Below are 16,072 nucleotides of genomic sequence, written 5' to 3'. Positions count from 1 at the left end.
CACCCTGGCTAGAGTACAGCAGTGTCATCATAGCTCACAGCAACCTCAAACTCCTGGGTTCAAGCGATCCTCCTGCCTCAGCCTCCCAAGTAGCTGGGACTACAGGTGTGTGCCACCGTGCCTGGCTGATTTTTTCTATTTTTAGCAGAGATGGGGTCTCACGCTTGCTCAGGCTGGTCTCCAACTGCCCTAAGCTCAAGTGATCCTCCTGCCTCGGCCTCCCAGAGTGTTAGGATTACAGGCGTGAGCCACCGCACCTGGCCTCTTTTTCCCATTTTTAAAATCAGGTTAATTTGTTTTCTTGTTGAGTTTTAAGAGTTCTTTGTATATTTTGGATATCAGTCCTTTATCAGATATATGTTTTGCAAATATGTTCTCCCATTCTGGGGCTTGTCTTTTTATTTTCTTAATAATGTACATTCTTTTGGAAGAGTTTGGACCAGTTATCCTCCAGGATGTCCCACATTCTAGTTTAATTTCTCTGCTTCCTTGTGAGTTTTTGTCAGACTGGATCAAAAAAGCAAGGTCAAACTTTGCACTGTCCACAACAGATTTACTTTAAAGTCAAAGGCATGTGAAAGTTGAATGTAAAAGAGAGGAAAAAGATACATTGTGCTAATAATACTGGTCACAGGGAGCTGCCGCGGCTCTGTTCATAAACAGAGGGGAAAACAGACTTCAGGATGAGGGCGTTGCCAGGTACGAAGTGGGACATTTCCTAGGGATACACTGATCAGTTCACAAGGAAGACACAAGCCATGCTGAGTGTGCATGTGCTTGATATCAGAGTTTCAAAATGCATATAGCAGAATGGACGGAATTAAAGGGACAAATAAATAAACCCATAATCTTAGTTGGAGATTAGCATATCCTTTTTTTCAGTGATTGATAGATTAAAACTGAATTTAAAATTGGTAGATGAAATTGATAAAAACTTTCTCGCCAAGAAAACTCCAGTCATAATATATTTTTTTGTAGTCAAAAAAAAAGGTATTAATGTAACAGACTGAACAATGCTGTCAATCACCCTGACTCAGTTAACGTTTGTAGAGCGCTCCACCCAACAACCACGAGTATGCGTGCTCAGACGCGTGTGGAGTATTCACCATGTGCTGGCCATAAAAATGACTCGGTGGAGTTGGGAGGATTCAAGTCACAGAGTATATTCTCTGCACATGAAATTTGAAATTGTGGGATATCTGGAGAAGCCCCAAATATTTGGAAATGTAATATCACACTAGTCAAAAAAGGAATCATAAGGGAAAATAAAAAAATAATTTACACTAAATGATAATGAAAATATAACATCGAAATTTATAGGTTATACCTAAAGTAGTGCCTGTATGGAAATGTATATTTTTAAATCTTTATATAGAAAGAAAGAAAGCTTTAAAGTTAAAATTAACATTCTAACTTCAGAAAATAGAAAATTGATGAGCAAATTAAACTCAAAGTAGAAGGAAAGAAATAACAAACAGGCTGGGTGTGCCCAGTTACTCAGGAGGTAGGAGGATCGCTTGAATCCAGGAGTTCGAGACCAGCTTGGGCAATGTAGCAACACCCCTGTCTCTATGAAAACCAACAAATAAATAAATAAAATATAAAAGAAATAACAAACAGCATAAATCAATATAATTGAGACAATTAACATAGCTAAAATGTGGTTCTTTGAAAAGATCAGTAAGGTTGGAAAGTCTCTAGCTGGGTGGATCAAGGGAGGAAGAGAAAAGACATCCTTCGTCCATGTCTGGGATAAAGGGGGACATCCCACATGCCCCACAGACGTTAGTAGGGTAAGGGAATGTTGTTAATAATTTTATAGTAACAAATTTAACTACTTAATTAAGTGGGCAAGTGCCTTAAAATCCAACTTACCAAAACTGACGCCATGTGAAATGGAAAGTCGGAATAGCCCTATGTCAGTCAACAAAATTGAATTCATAGTCAAAACCTTCTCGCCGAGGACGTGCCAGGCACTTAATCTCTGTGAGGCCAGGGCCTTTTCTTCTGTTCACTGCTGCGTTCCCGGCTCCTGAAATAGTACCTGTCAATCCAGCAGGTGTCCAATAATTGTCGACTCCGTGGGTGGGTGGATGAATGGATGGTTTTATTTAAATGTCATCTGGTCACCAGATATGACATGCACCACCGACTGTCCTTCACTCTTTCGTCCTCCCGGTGTGGTTCATCTGTCTCCGCAACTTGCTCCGGGTTGTGTGTGTTGTTTCCGTCTCTCCGTTAAACCGTGAGCTCCGTGACAGCAAGGCATTTGTTTTATGAACTCTGTCGCATCACGGGTACCTAAAACCGAGCACTTCGTGAAATGGTCAATCGATGTTTATCGAGCGCTACAGCTAAGGTCATGAAAGCAGTAGAAACACCTCTAGAGCCGAAGTCTGTCTTACTCCAGTCCCCCCACTGTGTTATCCTATTAGTTTATTTCTCATAGGTTTATTTTTTTCATTTCACGTGGCGTGCCACCAGAGACAGGCGAGTATTTTTCTATGGCTAGACAACCGTAAACTGCGGTAATACTACGCAGTCCTCTTGCCAAGCCTTTTCAACCTTCAGATACACTCCCTCTATCAAAATGAGGCAAGCATCATTATAAATAATACATTGTGGATAAAAACGGTGGGATTTAAAAGCATCTGGATATGCTAGTTTTAACTATATACTTTCCTCTTTGTTTGATCACCATTTATTCTGTGCCTGGCTGTTTTCTCAAGCCTCAGCAGAAAACCGAAGTTCAGGACTTCAGCAGAGCCAGGCTCGGATTTCCCGGTCCCCTCCCTCCCGCTCCCCGCTCCCTGCTCCCCGTCTGTCTCAGTCAGTGAGGCCTGGCAGCAGGAGCCATTAAGAATTCATGCAGTGGGACATTTGTCGGGGAAGGATTAATCCACTGCTCGAATACTCCCAGTTAGCTTTTAGACCCTCTCTCCGTTTTCTTCTTCTTTGCAGAAGAAGGAAGCTTTTCCCCACTCATGTTTTTTCTGCGTTACGAAGTTGCCTTATACCCAGAAGCCATTTCTGTCCATCGCTGTGCGGCAGGCACAGAGCTCTGAGGCTTCTCCCTACCTGAGCGAGGCTCCCGCTGCCTTCTCCAGGTAGGACGAGCTTCTCTCCGGCTCACCTGCCTGTCCTTGATTTACTGCTGAACATAAAGGTGGAGTTTATGTGGTTTTGCATTTTTGGTTTGAGATAATTTTTAATTTTCTAGCCGTCTTCCTGTGGTGTTTGCAACCCAACCCTTACCCTCTGCCAGAAACTTCGAAGACCGTACCTTTTGTCTTGTGCAGCGCCTACCCTTTCTAGACATTACATGGTTCTTGTGGTGGGGAACACAGATGGAAAGCAAAAACTAAGTATTGGTTTGAAATCTAAGTTAAAAGAAAGACTGATAATTGCATTATGACGTATCAGGAGGACGTAGAGAAAATATCGGCTTCTTAAGAGAGAGAGGGGCGTGGTGTGCAGCTCAGCAGCGGGGGGCAGGGGAGGTCGAAGGCCTCCGGGAGGAGGTGGTGCTGGCTTGGGCTGAGTCTTAAAGAAGAGAGCAAAGTCAGCACTTCTGCATGAGAGGGTTTAGATGGGGGTGATGTCAGAGGGAATACACAATTTAAAAGACCAGCATGGTATTTGTTGGAAATCACAAGGAGTTCTGTGCTGTGGGATCCCGGGGTCGGAATCAGGGATTAAAAACAAGAAAGGCGAGGGAGGGCTCCAGGGCTAAAGAAAGCCCAGAGCACCTCTGGACTGCCAGGCTTGTGGGCTCCAGCGTGTTAGATAGTTAAGGGTGTGACGCAGCCAGATGGCTGCTTAGAACGTCGCTCCAGTGAAGGAGGGATTTGGGCAGAGAAGACCTGCTAGAAAAAGACCAGTTAGGAGGCGGTTGTACCCCAGAGACAAAGTGTGGGGCACTGAATCAGGCCAGGGGGTGAACCCTGGAACCACTTGGAACACGCAGAGTTGGGGTGGAGGGAGCCGTGGAGACTGGAACCGGGACCGGGAGAAAGAAGCAGGAGGGCATCTGTGGGTGTTTGTTCCCAGGTGGTACGTAGGCCCTGGGGTCCGTGAGCATGGACTCATGAGAGTGGGGACAGAGGTGCTGCTTGGGGCCCTCGATACACAGTCACAAGAGCTGAAGGAAGCCAGGAGAGAGTGAAATTGCGGAGCAGGAGAGGATCGCAGGAGGACGGGAGGAGAACCAGGAGGAAATGGCCTGGAAGAATCCGGGAGGGACGGTCAGCCCCAGCGTTGCAGTTGAGATGAAAGTAGTATCCGTTATTCAGAGGAGTTTGGCCCGTTAGCAAGAAGAGCCATTTATTTTCCAAGTAAAGCAGTCCAGTTCTAAATAAGCAATTTCCCATTTCTAAGAAGATTCCAAGTACATCTTCTGCCAGAGGATTTGGAATTGCATCAGAAGTCTCAGCCACACATAGATGGCATCCTCACAGGGCTGCTTCCTTCTAACTCACAGGCAGCAGCAGTGGTCGCGTCTGGATTTGTCACCCAGCTCTCCCTAGACGGCCGATGTTCTTGCATGTGGCAGTTCTCAGAGGAGAGCGGAGGAGAGGGGCTGGCAGATTTATCTTCCTTCCCAAGTGTGTTCTCTGGATACACATCAGCCAGTAGCAGGAGGCGACGGCCCAGATGGTAGGTGTAGGCGTGGGGTACTCGTGAAGTGTGCGTTCAAGTAAACCTCAAGGATTTTAAAGGCTTATTGAGTTTTTTGATACGTCTTTTGCCCTTTATTACAGTTGAATATTTATTTCATGAGCAATTCTAAATAAATGTTATTTAATTCATAGAGTTTATTGGTTTTTGTTTTGTAAATGGCGTCTCTATCAAATAGATGTCTCTTATTCGATGTGGTGTGCAGTTAATCACTGCTTCTGTGGTCTTGGGGAGCCTCCGTACGTGTTCCAAGAAATTGCTGCTGCTGCTCTGGGGTGCCTGCTTTGAAATCCCCTGGGGTGGCGCAGCGTGAGGTGCCGACAGGGTGTTCGCTCTCTCTGGTTGGGTCACTTGTGCCTGTTACGCATTAGGAAGGACACTTCCCAGACCCATTGTTGTTCATCTCGGATTTAACCGTCTAGGGAGGGGACAGTCCAGCAAGACATGAAGGCCGAGTGGGAGCACTGAGGAGGGCACGCAGGCAAGAGGGGCCCTTCAGCTGGGTCTCGAAGCAGGAGTAAGAGCCAGGTAGTCAAGGGTGGCCCGAGAGTGCTGGTGACACTGGTGACAAGAATCGGTCCCCTCTGACCTGGTGACACTGTTGGGAGTGGGTGGCGTGGTTCCAGTGCCCTGTCATCCTAGCGTCAGCAGGATAAAAAAAGTTGCAGTAGTGCAAGCAGCATCGTGCAGGCTGTACAACGCACGTGAGTCTGAGTTATTAAGGCCTCTCAACATTGCAAAAGCGAGTGTGGGGGAAGAGGATGGCAAGTTTAGTAATGTCAGAGGTAAACAAGGAGGTGTGAAATCATCCCTTTCCTCTTCAGTGGCTGGTGCGCCTGCCCCGGGGGCATCAGCGCTCACGTTGGCTCTTCCTGCTCTGTGTGCCTGGGCCCAGGCAAGAAGCAAAGCTAGCCACAGGCTCCCCCGGGTCGCCCAGGGCTGCCAGGGCACCGGGTTCTGCAGGGCATCCCTTGGGCTGTTATTTGGGACGGCAGGGCTGAGCCAGGCTGCTGGGTCTCTCCAACCTCAGTGACATGCTGGAGGCACCCTGAGGGTACCCGGGCATATTGTGACAGCCACTAGAATGCTCCAAATGCACTCGTCCACTGGAAAGGTGGGAGAGAACGCAGCCAACTTCACCTTGTTATTTGCTTACAGCTGAGGACAGCCAGAAGGAACCACTGCTAGAAAGTCATTGCAGCTGAGAAAGAACAAGTCCCCATTATTATCCAATTTGGTCTCTTTAAAAAAATATTTTAGAGTTTTGTTAAGCCAAGGGCGAGAGTCCAGCTGCTTTGCCTGCAGATGGTGCCGCTGACAGGGAGCGTCTTCGACCTCACGGACAGAAGGGACTGGGAGTGCGCCTTGTTCTCATGTGTCTGCAGACGGGCACTCTTGGCAAGCTTGTCATTTAAATAATTTCTAAATCTTTTATTATAAAATTCATTCTTCTTTTTTCAAATGGTACAGATACATATAAAATGAACAATAAAGGTTCTTTCCTTCCCTTTCTTCCCTCCCCAGGGGTAATCTCTGTTATTTCTTATGTATCCTTTCAGGAACTTTATTATTATAGATAGATAGAGATACATACATGAATTTCCATGAACAGAAATTTCTGGAAGTATATATAATTTTTAAATACAGTGGAATTATGTTCTCCATAGTGTTCTGCAACTTAAACTTTTTAAACTTAATTTACTTGAACACTGTTCTTTTATACTTTTGCATTGTGGTTTTTTAAAAACAGACGTGCCAAAGATGATTTATTAAACCCCATGGTAACTACTTAGGTTCCTGTTTCAAGCTTTTGCTTTTGCAAATGCTGCTGCGTCAGTAATCTTGACGGTTATATTTGCACACATTTTTGAGTGCAACTGTTGAATTGAATTTATTCCTAGAAGTTGAGGTCCAGGATCAAAGCCGCGCACCCCATAAGGGCTGCATCTGTTCACACTCGTGCTCATATTGTTTGTGAGTGGGTGTTTCCCACCCTTCTCCAGGACTCGGCGTTTTACCCTCTCTGTTTCCTGCTGCACGTGAAAACGGCATGTCTTTAGTGTTTCTTGGCTGTAAGTCAAACCATTTCACGTTCTCACTGACCATTTTCTGTTTATCGGTCTTTAAACTCCCATTCATAGCCTTTGTCCATGGCTTTTTTGTGGGGGTGGGTATCATAGATTTTTAATCGATTTATAACAGCTGTTTATATAGTAGGAAATTAGCCCTATTCTGCTGCATGCACTGCAGATATTCCCCCCCATTTGCCTTTTAACTTTGTTTACTTTTTTTTTGGCAATACAGAAGTTTATGTAATCAGAAATTTTAAAATTTTATGTAATCAGTTTTATCAGTATCTTTCCATGTCGATTTTGGATTTTGTGAAATGCTTAGAAAGATTTCATCATGCCAAAGCTATTTCTTAAATGCTCGTCTATAGATACTTCTAAAATTTTACACTGTTATTTTTTTCACTATTAAGCATTTTACATGTGAAAAATAGACATCGACCCCTGTGCCCACCGCCCGGCTATGCCACAGCGTCGAGGTGGAGCTGGGCTTGTCGGCTCCCTCTGGGCTGCCTCCTCCCCTTTGTTCCCTTGGTAATTCCTGGCTGGAATTTGGGGTTTATCATCCCAATAATGTCTGCATGCTTTTACCGTATGGATATGTAATTTTAAACAACATTGAGTAATCCTGTGTATCCTTTAAAACTTGTCATGAATGGTGTCACTTTGCGTATCTGACGCAGTTTGCCTCGTCTGTTCCAGCTTACGTTTGCGGGTGCAGGCATCCTGATTCATGTAGCTCTAATTCATTCGTTTTCCCTGCTGAATGGGTTTTTTATGAATACTCAATTTGGAATTCATTTTGATGTTTACAATATGAATTTCTCTCAGCACGGCTCTTAGCGGCGACTCCATGCTCACGATGGGGACAGGGTGGGGTCGCAGGCTGTCGAAATGCACTGATTCTTCCACTTCCCGCGGAGGAGCGAACGTACGTGTTCCGTTGCTGTTGACTCATGAGTTAGGTATTTACATATTTTAACTATGTATTTGATTTTAAACATTACATTTACTTAATTATTTTATCATATATTTACTACATTATTTACTGTTGTTACAGCAATTACTCTGTGTCCAGCTAGAAATAGATATTCAGTAAAAGGGAAAAGCATTTAGATGTTTCAGCTCGTTTGATTCATTCAGAACGATCATGGCAGCCCCCCCCTTGCGTCTACCACCTGTGACACACTTGGTGTCTCACATACGCTGAGGAAAACACTGCCACGGTGTGATTAGTAGGTGCTGCCACCTCAGTTTGTATAAAACGGGATGATGTTTTTGCAAGGTTAGGGAAATGACCTAATCACACGTGGGTGAGGCCACATGGAGACTGTCAGCTGATGGCAGTCTTCCTCTGTACCCCAGACATTCATGGGGACACCGGTGGGTGCTCTCATCCCAGCGGCAGCGATTCTGGAAGTTTCCAGGCCAATTGCATGGTCGGCCCTCTGGTGGCTGGAGTGGCAATGTCAGAACCACTGCACCTGATGTGAGAGGCCAGGCGGGAGGGGAGGCCACCCATCTTGTGTTCAAGTTTGCCTTTTTGGGTGGAGCGTGGGGGTGGCATTACTGCGTGTCGTTCTGCCGGTCTCACCCACGCACCGGGACCCAAACTTCACGAAGCCCGGGCAGGATTCTTCCCACCTCGCCCCTGCATTCTGGAGGCCGGGCTGCCGCCCTCCAAGATGACTTGTGGGCAGGCCCTGCTCCTCTCTTTGTACCTGCCCTGCCTGGCAGAGCCAGGTGCGCAGGCGATTCTGCGTTTCACGTAACAGTCCGAGGCTCGGGCTCAGTCTTTACACCAAAAGTCCTCGAGATGCGGAAGCGTGCGCAGCTCCCTGCGTCACGGGAGCACCGGCTCCTGCCGCTCGGCTGGGGTGGCCCTTGGTGGGAAAATGACCTCCAGGCTTTCAATGGGTTGGGCTTTTCCCAGCTGTGGCTGCCTTTGTGGTCGACTCCATCTGCGATGACAGTCTGATGAAGCCAGGGTACGTTTTCAACTGATTTCTCCTGACGGATAAAGTGGATTGTAATGAATAAATATCTAAAACCCATTTCTGTTTCTTTGTTTGAAATGAAAACGTGGCCTTGAATATGTTTGTTTTTTTGAGACAGAGTCTCACTCTGTTGTCTGGGCTAGAGTGAGTGCCGTGGCATCAGCCTAGCTCACAGCAACCTCAAACTCCTGGGCTCAAGCGATCCTCCTGCTTCAGCCTCCCAAGTAGCTGGGACTACAGGCATGCGCCACCATGCCCGCCTCATTTTATATATATATATGTATTTTTAGTTGTCCAGCTAATTTCTTTCTAATTTTAGTAGAGACGGGGTCTTGCTCTTGCTCAGGCTGGCCTTGAACTCCTGAGCTCAAGTGATCCTTCCGCCTCGGCCTCCCAGAGTGCTAGGATTACAGGCGTGAGCCACTGCACCCGGCCTTGAATATGTTTTTTTCAGAGAAAGAAGAGATACTTTGAGTAGGACTTCTCTGTACTTTTAGTTTAGGGTGGGGGAGAATCGCAGCCCAATGCCCAAAAGCTCTGGGCGTGTCCAGCGGGCTTCAGCGTACACGGCAGCTTTTGTATTCTCCGGCTGTGTGGGCTGGTGCGGCTGGGACGCGCAGGAATATTCCAGGGGACAGAGAGAAGCACTTGTGCTCTGGCTGTCATCTCTGTGCTCTGCGGCCAAGGCTGCCCTCTGTGGGTTCGCAGGGCCGTGATTCCGGCCTGGAACTTTGCACAGCAGCCGGGACTTTTCTGAGGCGGAAACGAGATCCGACGCTCCTGCTCTCATGGGGTTGCTAGCAAAGGCCGTCTGCCTCAGAGTGCTTGATAGAGTCGGCTTTGTATTCCCTGAGGGGTGCAGACGTCTGATTGTTGCAGGCGTGCCGAACTTAACACGTATAGCCAATCTTTAAAATGAAATCGTCTGTCCTCTAAGGCAGCAGTTCTCAGCCAGGGAGATTTTTCGCTTTCAGACATCGGGCAATGTCTAGAGGCCATTGTGACTGTCACTTTGGGGCAGCAGAGGGCAGGTGCTTCTGGCACGTGGTGGTAGAGCCCAGGGTGCTGCTGGGCGTCGTGCGGTGCGCAGAACAGCCCCAGGAGTGACCTGGCCCATGTCCACAGTGCCCGGGAGGACAGCGCCACTCAGAGCGAGGGGCCGCAGAGGCCTGTGCTGCCATGCAGGCTGCGTCCTGGTCCTGCCACGCAGCCATCTGCAGAGGCAGAGCGGGGTGTCCAGGCCACTTTCTGTGGTGGAGCTTCCTGGTGGTTATAGGACGAAAGCCCCTCTCATAACTAAAATCGTGACCCTGAGACCCCGCAGAGAGCCCAGGGCTTTTTGCAGCGGTGCCCTTGGGATGAGCTTGGGAAATGGTGACGCTCTTGTCCCAAGCGGGACTGGGCAGCTGAAGACGCCACCGCGACCCTGCCGGGAGCTGCCAGCAGGGCACAGAATGGAAGAAGGAATCGCTAAGGCTCTCCCCGTGTATCGGCACCTCAGTGTGTTAATGAGTCAGTATTCATCAATTTTGTACCTTTTGATTTTGGCAAATGTGAAAAATAGATTTCAGCTCCAAAGATAAGACTTGAGAACATGGTGTGTTGAAATGTTTTTCGTTTCCTGCTTCTTTGCTGCCTTTGGGACCTGTGTGCCTGTACCTGGAAGGCAGTAAAGATCCAGCAGCCGCCGTTTTACTGCTGGCCACGCCGAGGATGTGGCGGGGCTTGGGCAGGGCGGGCGTCCTGGCTTCCGTACAGGCTCCTCCCTGAGCATGAACACTGTGGGAGGGGGATGGACAGCTCGGTGTTTCCGGTGCGTGAAAGTGCTGTGGTTTCTCAGGCTGCCCAAACCCTTTCTCCCATCAGTGCAGGGGCGGCCCTGCCCAGCGGAAGGCTCCTTCGGCCCCTCCCCCCGTGGCAATGTTGGGGAGACGGGAGGGTGGGAGGAGCTCTCTCCCGCCAGGCCGAGGGGGCCCTGTTTGGATCTCCTGCCCGCCCGCCTTTCAGGAGGAAACTTTGTCCAGCGCAGCATTTGCTGATGCATCTTTGTATTTTGCTTATACAAATGATATGTGGTACCTGCTCGTTATAAAACAGCAAGGGAGTACACAAGTGTGTTGCTGTAAACCCAGAGCTCACCCTTCTCCTTCCTCCTAATGGTCTGCATACATTCTGTCTATTGTCATGGAGGTCCCTTCTGCGAGAAGAGATTCCTGCAGAGCAAGAGTATTAAAAGAAGTGGATATGAGACAGGCGCGGTGGCTCACGCCTGTAATCCCAGCACTTTGGGAGGCCGAGACGGGAGGATCGCTTGAGCCCAGGAGTTTGAGACCAGCCTGGTTAACAAAGCGAGACCCTGACTCTACAAAAACTGAGATAAATTAGCCAGGCATGGTGGTGTGCACCTGTAGTCCCAGCTACTCGGAGGCTGAGGCAAGAGGATCCCTTGAGCCCAGGAGTTGGAGGCTGCAGTGAGCTATGATGATGCCACTGTACTCTACCCGGGCAACAGAGCAAGATTGTGTCAAAAAAAAAATTAGCTATGGCACCCTCCACCCTGTCCAGCCCTTGCAGTGAGACATTCATTCTTTCAGCACCAGCGATGCGAGCCAGTCATCAGCGCGGTTGCCGCATTCTCACTGCATGCGGAGCAGAGCTCAGGTGGCGGGGGCGTGATGCTCTACACTCTCCGCTCTCCTTTCTCCCACACAAAATGAGACCATGTTGCATGTGACGCTCTAAAACATTTTAAAAATCATCATAAGCCTCTGGCATCTTTCCACATCAGTGCATGTAAATAACCTCAGTCTCTGTCACGGGGCAGTTCTGTAACGTGGACATGTGGTGTGTGGACAGTACTTTGCCCACTGATTCCTTCATGTTGTGTATATCAGGCTCTAGTTCAGCCCCTTTATTTTGGGTTTTTAAAATGTAAAGTAGAATTTGATTTGTCTCTATGTAATAGCCCATGTCGGCCTTTGGGGCCTAAGTTTCTTCTGTCCCTTGGCCCCACTGTCCCTCAGCTGTTGTCCGTGGCATGGTAGCTTTTGTCCATGACATGGTGGGTGTTGTCTGTGGCATGGTGGCTTTTGTCTGTGGCGTGGTGAGTGTTGTCTGTGGCATGGTGGCTGTTATCTGTGGCGTGGTGGGTGTTGTCCGTGGCATGGTGGGTGTTTGTGGCATGGTGGATGTTGTCTGTGGCATGGTGGGTGTTGTCCGTGGCATGGTGGGTGTTTGTGGCATGGTGGATGTTGTCTGTGGCATGGTGGGTGTTGTCCGTGGCATGGTGGGTGTTGTCTGTGGCATGGTGGCTTTTGTCTGTGGCATGGTGGGTGTCGTCTGTGGCATGGTGGCTGTTATCTGTGGCGTGGTGGGTGTTGTCCGTGACATGGTGGGTGTTGTCTGTGGCCTGGTGGGTGTTGTCCGTGGCATGGTGGGTGTTGTCTGTGGCATGGTGGGTGTTGTCTGTGGCATGGTGGAAGATGGTTCACCACGTTCCACACCCTGACATGGGTGAGCACTGGAGCAGCACTTACTATCTGGACAATGCACTTTTGACCAGGTCCCACGGGCTGGAATTGGGCTATAGGAACAGACTTAGCTGTAAAGGCAGCTGGACAGAATGTTCAGCTAAAACTCCATTGGTAAAGAAGAAGGCAAAATAAGATGTTAGACTAGCAGGCTCTACCACAGCAACATTTGGATGGTTTACAGTTTTTTACCAGCCAAGATGCTGTATATCCTTGTACATACATCTCTGCGTGCACATGCATTTGTTTCTATAGGGTGGATACCTAGAAGCAGTCAAAAGAAATGTATATTTAAAATTTTTACAAATACTGCCAAATTGCCTTCCAAAAAAAGCTCCCTTGATCTACATTCCTACCACCGGTCAATGAGTGCCCTATTGAACACATCCTTGTCAACATGGGTATTACTCATCTTTTATCTTTCTTTCCGGTTTGCCAGATGGAAATGATAGGATGGATGGATGGATGGAAGGATGGATGGATGGATGGATTCTCATTGTAATTTGCATTTACACGATTAATTGAGAGCATGAAACCCTTCTCAGGATCACTGACCGTTCTTGCTGCTTCTGTGAATTGCCTGTTTGTATCTTTTGCCTGTTTTTGTATTTTTTTGTTCTGTCCTTTGTTCATCTGTAGCTGCAGCTTATGTACACACATTCTCAATGTAAATTCTCCGTCACGCATGTTGTACCTACTTCTAAAATTGCTGCATGGAATTGGTATGTGTTTTTATCAGCATTATATAATTTTGATCGTATTGTATCTGCCCGTCGTTTTCTTTAACACTTCTAGGTTTCGTGACTTGTTTAAGAAGGCCTTTCTTACACCAAAATAAATAAAAATATTTTATTGTGCTTTTACAGCTAGGTTTTTAATCCACTCTGGTTTACTTACTAAACTACATTCTTTCTTGACTGACTTGAAAGCCACCTTCATCCCAGCTGTCTATGCGGGCTGTGTCTGGGCTTTCTCTTCTGTCGATTTGTGGTCTCACCCTCCCTAGTGCCATCCTGTCATTGCCACAGATTTAGAGTATGTTCAACATCTGGCAGTGTGATTCCCTATTCGTTATTCTTTGTTAAATTATTCTTACTCTTGTGCACTTCTCTTCTGCACTGACTTTAGAATAAGCTTGTCCAATTCCATTAAAGGGAAAAAACTGGACTTGGCTTGACGTTCTAGACTCATTAGGACAGAATTGACATCTGTGGACTCCATCAGTGAGAGCTCATTTGGCGAGAGCGTTTCCAGGTGTTCTCTCACACAGCACACTGACCGTAAACAACCCGCCAGGTGAGGGCAGTTCAACGACGTGAAACTGCTGAGTGTAAGAAGAGAGCGGTCCTCTCTCATGGTGTAGATGTCTGCGCACCTATGTTGTTGGCGTGTTGCATTGTCATGCCTGGCGTGGAACTCGCTTCTGGTTCTTTGCTGCACATGTCCGGAGCCTCTGCTGGCTCCTGGGTGCCTGATACTCCCAGGCCTCGTGTGGTTGTCTGTCTCCTCCCCTTTCTTCTGTTGCGCTGTAGACAGTGCTATAGGCAGTGCCAGAGGGGTGCGTGTGGCCCAGCTGCTGAGAAACAAACGCACCTTCACTGTGAGTTTGATTTCTGCCAATTTCTGAGAATCCGATTTCTGCCAGAGTTTCACCACTGACTCCGTTGATGTCCGAGGAAAGGTAAACAGGCGAAGGCATTCCATGGAGGAGAATTGCTTTAAAATCCTAGCTTTTTCCCCAGTGGGATGAGAACCTTCTTCTCTCCATTTACCAATAATCACTAGAGTCTTTTCAGGTGCTAAACAGTACAATGTGTCCAGAAAAATGTGTCACTTAGAGGAGTGGTCCCCAACTGTTTGACACCAGGCTCTGGTTTTGTAGAAGACAGTTTTTCCACAGCCGGGGGTGGGGCAATGGAGGGGCATCGCTGCCTCGGCTCCACCTCAGATCACCAGGCCTTGGACTCTCTTGGGGAGCGCAGCCTGGATCCCTCGCACGCACAGTTTGCAGTGGGGTTCGAGCTCCTGTGGGGGTCCGATGCCCCCATCTGACGGGGACGGGGCTCGGGCAGCGACGCGAGTGATGGGGAGCAGCTGTGGGTGCAGGTGGGGCTTCGCTCGCCTGGCCGCTGCTCGCCTCCTGCTGTGCAGGTTCCTGGCGGCCACGGACCGGTGCTGGGGGTCGGGACCGCAGACTTAGAGGATTGGTGTTAATAGGCTATTGTTCTGTGATTTGTAAAACACGTGCAGTGCCAAACCCACTTGCACCCCTTACGTGTGATTCTTGGAGGCATTTAGAGGATAAAGTGCTTATTGGCATCTCTGAACTCAGAGAGGGTGGCGTGCAAGTTTGAGGACCTTGCTCATCAGAGCTCATCTCTCTCACGATGAGGTGTGTCATGTTGTCTAAGCACAGACGTGGTACAGAGTAAAAGGGTGGGCAGAGAAACGGTGTGAACAGCATGTGTATCTATTTTGTTTATGAGAGCGGCGTGGGATACGCGGAGTCCCGCAGGGGTGCGAACACATGCTCTAAGGAGACAGCGGGTAGCTGGAGCCGCAGCAGCTGCAGAGGTGCTCTGGGGCGAGGGATGTGAACTTGGTCCAGCACTGGACACTTACAGGAGTGAGACATCACGTCAGTAAATGTGCAGAAGTTTAGTTTGCTGTTACGATAGTTTTGAATAAATGATAACTCGAGAACTCCATCTCTCTGACCAGCAGAATGAGTCGTACCTTCCTTTAAAGAGCAGGTACTTGTTAGCAGCCTGTGTTCTTACGATGTACACGTGACGTGTGCGCACTTTGTTTTCCAGAACTACACGCAGTACATCCCCCTGTCCATCTATGACCTGCAGACGTGGATGGGCAGCCCGTCGATATTCGTCTACGACTGCTCCAACGCCGGCCTTATCGTCAAGTCCTTCAAACAGTTCGCCCTGCAGCGGGAGCAGGAGCTGGAGGTGAGGCACAGTGTCGCCAGGTCTCTGCTCTTGCCTCCTGGGGTGAGGGTGGGGTGGGGAGGTTGGTAGGTTGGGGGTGCAGGACGTTCTCTGAATGGAGGTGTGCTTGGAGCGCTCAGGGCGGATGGTGTGTTCGATGACATAGAACTGGGAGGGTACTCCGCACAGGTTTGTGGGCTTATTTTTACATCTCATTTTACTCAGTGTTATTTTTAATCTGAACGTTAATTAAGTGATAACATTAGTAGAGTTGATTTGTGTCCCAGCGGTCTCTACCTCTAAAATAAATGTTAAAGTAAAGCAGACGTTATTTTAGGAGAAGTGGACCCGTATGTTTGATTGCACAGTCTTCGAGTCCACTAGCGTCTTCCCCAGTTTCTCAAAAGCCCACTAAGCTAAAGGATAGAAAACAAACCAAAGCAGCTGTCATTGGTGCTCCCATTTAAAGGACCGGCGAGCCTGTGTGGCGCTCTGATAATGAAGAGACGTTTTGCTTGGTTGTTTTAATTAATATTTGATGTTTGAATTAAACAGTGAATTCTAAAGACAAATTGAAGAGGCAGTTTCAATTAAGAGGCCTCTATCCTGTGGCCGGCACAAGAGTGTCAGAATAAAATATTCTGCAACCTCGAGGGGGTCATGAACTCTGATTGGCTGCAATACAGGAAATTTGTGATTCAGGAACAGAAATGGTCATGAGTATGTTTCCTCGAGCCTTTTTGGGTCTGTTCAATTTTAATGTATGTTATGTTTTTCACATTTCATCAGAGAATAATGCTAACATAATCAGCAACAAAATTTGAAATTCTATTTGGTAGAATTTGAAGTGAGCATGT

General features: G+C 47.9%; 1 protein-coding gene across 1 annotated transcript in view; it reads left to right on the top strand.

The window, feature by feature from the left end:
• Positions 1-16,072, top strand: part of RPTOR (regulatory associated protein of MTOR, complex 1) — a 264,169-nt gene that overhangs the window by 78,190 nt on the left and 169,907 nt on the right. Inside the window, exon 4 of the mRNA XM_012664182.1 lies at positions 15,090-15,236. Within this exon, the coding sequence (XP_012519636.1) occupies positions 15,090-15,236 (147 nt within the window). The remainder of the gene's footprint in view (positions 1-15,089; positions 15,237-16,072) is intronic.

Source organism: Propithecus coquereli, unplaced genomic scaffold (genome assembly GCF_000956105.1).
Source record: "Propithecus coquereli isolate 6110/MARCELLA unplaced genomic scaffold, Pcoq_1.0 Scaffold869, whole genome shotgun sequence".
In the NCBI taxonomy this organism is placed as follows: Eukaryota; Metazoa; Chordata; class Mammalia; order Primates; family Indriidae; genus Propithecus; species Propithecus coquereli.
This window is presented reverse-complemented; position numbering and strand designations above follow the sequence as displayed.